This window comes from Nematolebias whitei, chromosome 19 (assembly GCF_014905685.2).
Source record: "Nematolebias whitei isolate Nwh7 chromosome 19, NemWhi1, whole genome shotgun sequence".
Taxonomy (NCBI): domain Eukaryota; kingdom Metazoa; phylum Chordata; class Actinopteri; order Cyprinodontiformes; family Rivulidae; genus Nematolebias; species Nematolebias whitei.
The window spans coordinates 39190925-39194437 of record NC_056516.1 but is presented as its reverse complement, the minus strand read 5'-3'; the positions used below and the strand labels follow the sequence as shown (position 1 = coordinate 39194437).

Here is a 3513-nt window from a genome sequence, read left to right as displayed (position 1 = left end):
ATTTTATATATATATATATATATATATATATATATATATATAAAATCAAGAATAAGGAGGAAACTGAGTTTGTCTTTTAAAATTTATTACAAAATAATTAATCAAACTAAGAATGAGCAACAATAATTAAATTGAACAACACAAATGATAAAGAATAATCATTTGGAGAATAACTTGTTTGAAAAGTATTAAAAGAATAATGAACAATCTAAACAATAACTAATCAATAATGGATTAATTATTTTATCTAAAGCAAAATTAACTCTTTGAGCAGGAATTATTTGGCTTTTAAACGCGCACAAATTTAGACAAAGTTGAACTATTTGACATATAGTTTAATTTGGATTTTGGTTTAGATAAATTATTGAATGACCAGATCAAGTCATTTATTATCACTGCAAGCAGGAAATGATTGATCAAGTAGCATCAGCTAAAATGGCATAAAAGTTACATTGTGTCAGCAGGTTCTGCTCCTTACCGGATCAGTTTAAGAAGGCTAGGTTCACTCATCTTTCTGGGGTTTTGCTGGTGGATCAGACCAGGATACACCACGAGAAGAGGACTAGCAAGGAACTGCCCAAGGTAGCTGAAGATCACGGTGTCTGCTTCAGGTGTCGATGAGGACGACAGCTGATGAGAAGGTGTGCAGGTGCTCAGCAACCTTCAGCAGGCTTACACTTTGATCAGCAACCTTCAGCAGGCTTACACTTTAAACCTAAAATGTTAGTCTTGCTGTGAGAAAAACAAAGCGACATCTTCTGTAGTTACTGGAAACTTTGCTTCTAACAAAATGTGTTACTGTTTTTTTTTTTTTTTTTAAATCTGGTGTGTTTTTATCTTGTTGTTTGTATGAATGAGAGCTACAGATTGCCATATAATTTCCATCGGGATCATAAAGTATTTATCTATATATCTACTGAGCAACTTGTTGCTTTATTGCTCAGGAGTAAACGAAGACGAACATCAGACGAACACATCAGGATGGGACAACAGATGACCTGAAAGTGTCGCACAAAGAAACTTTGTGCGACACTTTCAGCTCTCAAAGTGTTTTTAGGATCTCTCAGACATTATGACTCCCTTCTGAAGTAAACAGATTCCAGCTCAAAGCATTTACACACAGGTGGCTCTCAAGGAAAACTTATTTTATGAAAAACAGAACAGAGAAATTTGTTAAAACACATTATAATATTTCACATGACTTAATTATAATGACTGAAAACAATAATCAACATTATTCATGTTCACACATGTTATAACCAAATATAACAAACTTCATTAATGGTTAGTTTTTCTTTACTAAAAGCATAAAAAAGGTAAACATAGTCAGACTGCAGCTGACTCTGAGTCCAAGGACAGTGAATGTGTGAAAACAGACATTTTTTAATTTTATACGTCACTTTAAAGAAAATAGTTCATGGGGAGTCTGATAGACAACCCGAGGGTCAGAGGTCAGATTCAGGGGGAGTCATGCTACATTATGAGCAGCAAATTTACTGAACCATCTCAGAAAGACCCAACAGACTGATATTCACTGTGAAACAAGCAGAAAAACGTTTGGATCTGAGAATACCCACAGGAAGAACTCAACACAGAACCACTGAGGAACCAGGATGGACTCTAAATCCAGGATAAAGAGCTTCAGAGAAGCTTGTGTTGAAGGTGTGGAGATGAATCAGGATGTTGTTGGAGACGCTGTAGAAGGACAGGATGCCACCAGGATGGTCCACATACACTGCTATTCTGTTAGAGGAGGAGGAGCAGGAGGAGGAGATGGGGGTGTCTCTGTTTCTGTGCCACACAACAAAACCTTTATCATCAGAGAAGTCCAGACTCCAGGACTGATTGTTCTTTCCAAACAAACAGTCATTGCCATCTCCTTTCCGTCTGATTCCTCTGTAACTCACTGAGATACAAAAGTTTCCTTTCAACTTGACCTCCCAGTAAGAACGGCCAGTCAGAGCATTTCCACTCAGCAGTTGAGAGTAAACATCAAACCTGTCTGGATGATCAGGGTACGACTGACCCTCCCCATCAAATGTCACCTTCCTGTCGCCGTCACACAGTTTCAGTGCTCTGTTTATGGTGTTTGTGTTGACTGTGAGCTGACAGGAATCTGATGGAGAGGACACAATCCGGCTGCAGTTACTAATCAATCAGTTGATTATTGGTTGAAGCAGTGATGTTGAATGTGGGCTGCATTGTTGTTATGAATCAACAGAAAATCATACTTACACTTCTTCAGACCTGGTGTCAAATACTGGGCTCCAGAAGGCTCCACCCTGAGAGAAGAAGAAGAGGTCTTTGTCAGCATGCAAATTTGGCTCTCGTCCACAAATAATCTATTCTCAAGTAGGATTTATACTCCACGACAAGAAGAAACACCTGCTTTCTCTGGTTTAGCAGACATTATTTTTCGAAAGGACATTTTATACTCCAAGAGAAACCCCACTGTCGATCTCCATTAGGCCACTCCCCCCACAGTACTCTGTTGTGGGACACCGATAGAAACACAGTGACTGCATGGCATTAATCTGTGTGGTTACTTCCTCAGGCGGCTGAGACGAGCTGGTCTGGAAGCTCAGTCCTCACCTCTTTCTACAGGTGTGCAGTGGAGAGCATCCTGTGCTCCAGCATCAACGTGTGGCATGGAGGCTGCACAGCTGCAGAAAGAAAAGCTTTGCAGAGAGTGGTGAAGGCTGCACAGAAGATGTTGGAGTCAGTCTCCCCACCATCACAGACATCTACACCTCCAGATGCAGGAAGAGGGTCACCTGCATCATGAAGGACCACACTCACCCAGCACACACACTTTTTGCCCCGCTCCCCTCAGGAAAGAGGTTGAGGAGCATTAAGTGTAGAACCACTAGACTGAGGAACAGCTTCTACCCTGAGGCCGTTAGACTCATGAATCTCTAACCAGAATAATCACTGTGAAAAATCACTGTAATGCCACTTGATTGTTGAAATGTGCTGCTGATTATCCATGCTGCTGATCTCATGCTGCTGATTTATTTCATACTGCTTTGTTCATTCGTGCTCATCTGCTCACACAAACTCATGTTCGTGCTGCTGTTCGGCGTATTGTTCTTGTACTTTTTGTACTTAGTGTATTCTTAGTTCATGTCTTAGATCTTATCACTGTTTTTCTTTACAATTTGTATTTTTGTTGGATGTAACTGGGACCCTGTGTACACAATTATGACAATAAAGAACCTTGAATTAAAACCTGTTTGATTTGTGTTTTTATAGCACATTGACAATCACAGAGATGGAAGATTTTAAATTGATAAAGAAGGGACAACTCTTTTTTCTGAATATGGGCTGTTGTGATAATAGTCAAGATCTGCCATTTGTTCTGCCCCACCCGCTCTCTGGGGAGAGATTAGAACTTATAAGGCAAATTTCAGATCCCAGGAGCTAATGTTAGCCTCCAGGAGCTAATGTTAGCCTCCATGAGCTAATCTTAGCCCCCAGGAGCTAATGTTAGCCTCCAGGAGCTAATGTTAGCCC

At 40.1% G+C, this 3513-nt stretch overlaps 1 protein-coding gene across 1 annotated transcript in view; it reads right to left on the bottom strand.

Moving 5' to 3' along the window:
- Nucleotides 1-1586: 1586 nt before the first annotated feature.
- The window catches only part of LOC119425544 (NLR family CARD domain-containing protein 3-like), a 19479-nt gene continuing 17552 nt past the window's right edge, over nucleotides 1587-3513 (bottom strand). Inside the window, exons 9-10 of the mRNA XM_037693071.1 lie at nucleotides 2236-2282; nucleotides 1587-2116 (exon numbers count right to left, since the gene is read on the bottom strand). Coding sequence (XP_037548999.1) covers nucleotides 1587-2116; nucleotides 2236-2282 — 577 coding nt within the window. The remainder of the gene's footprint in view (nucleotides 2117-2235; nucleotides 2283-3513) is intronic.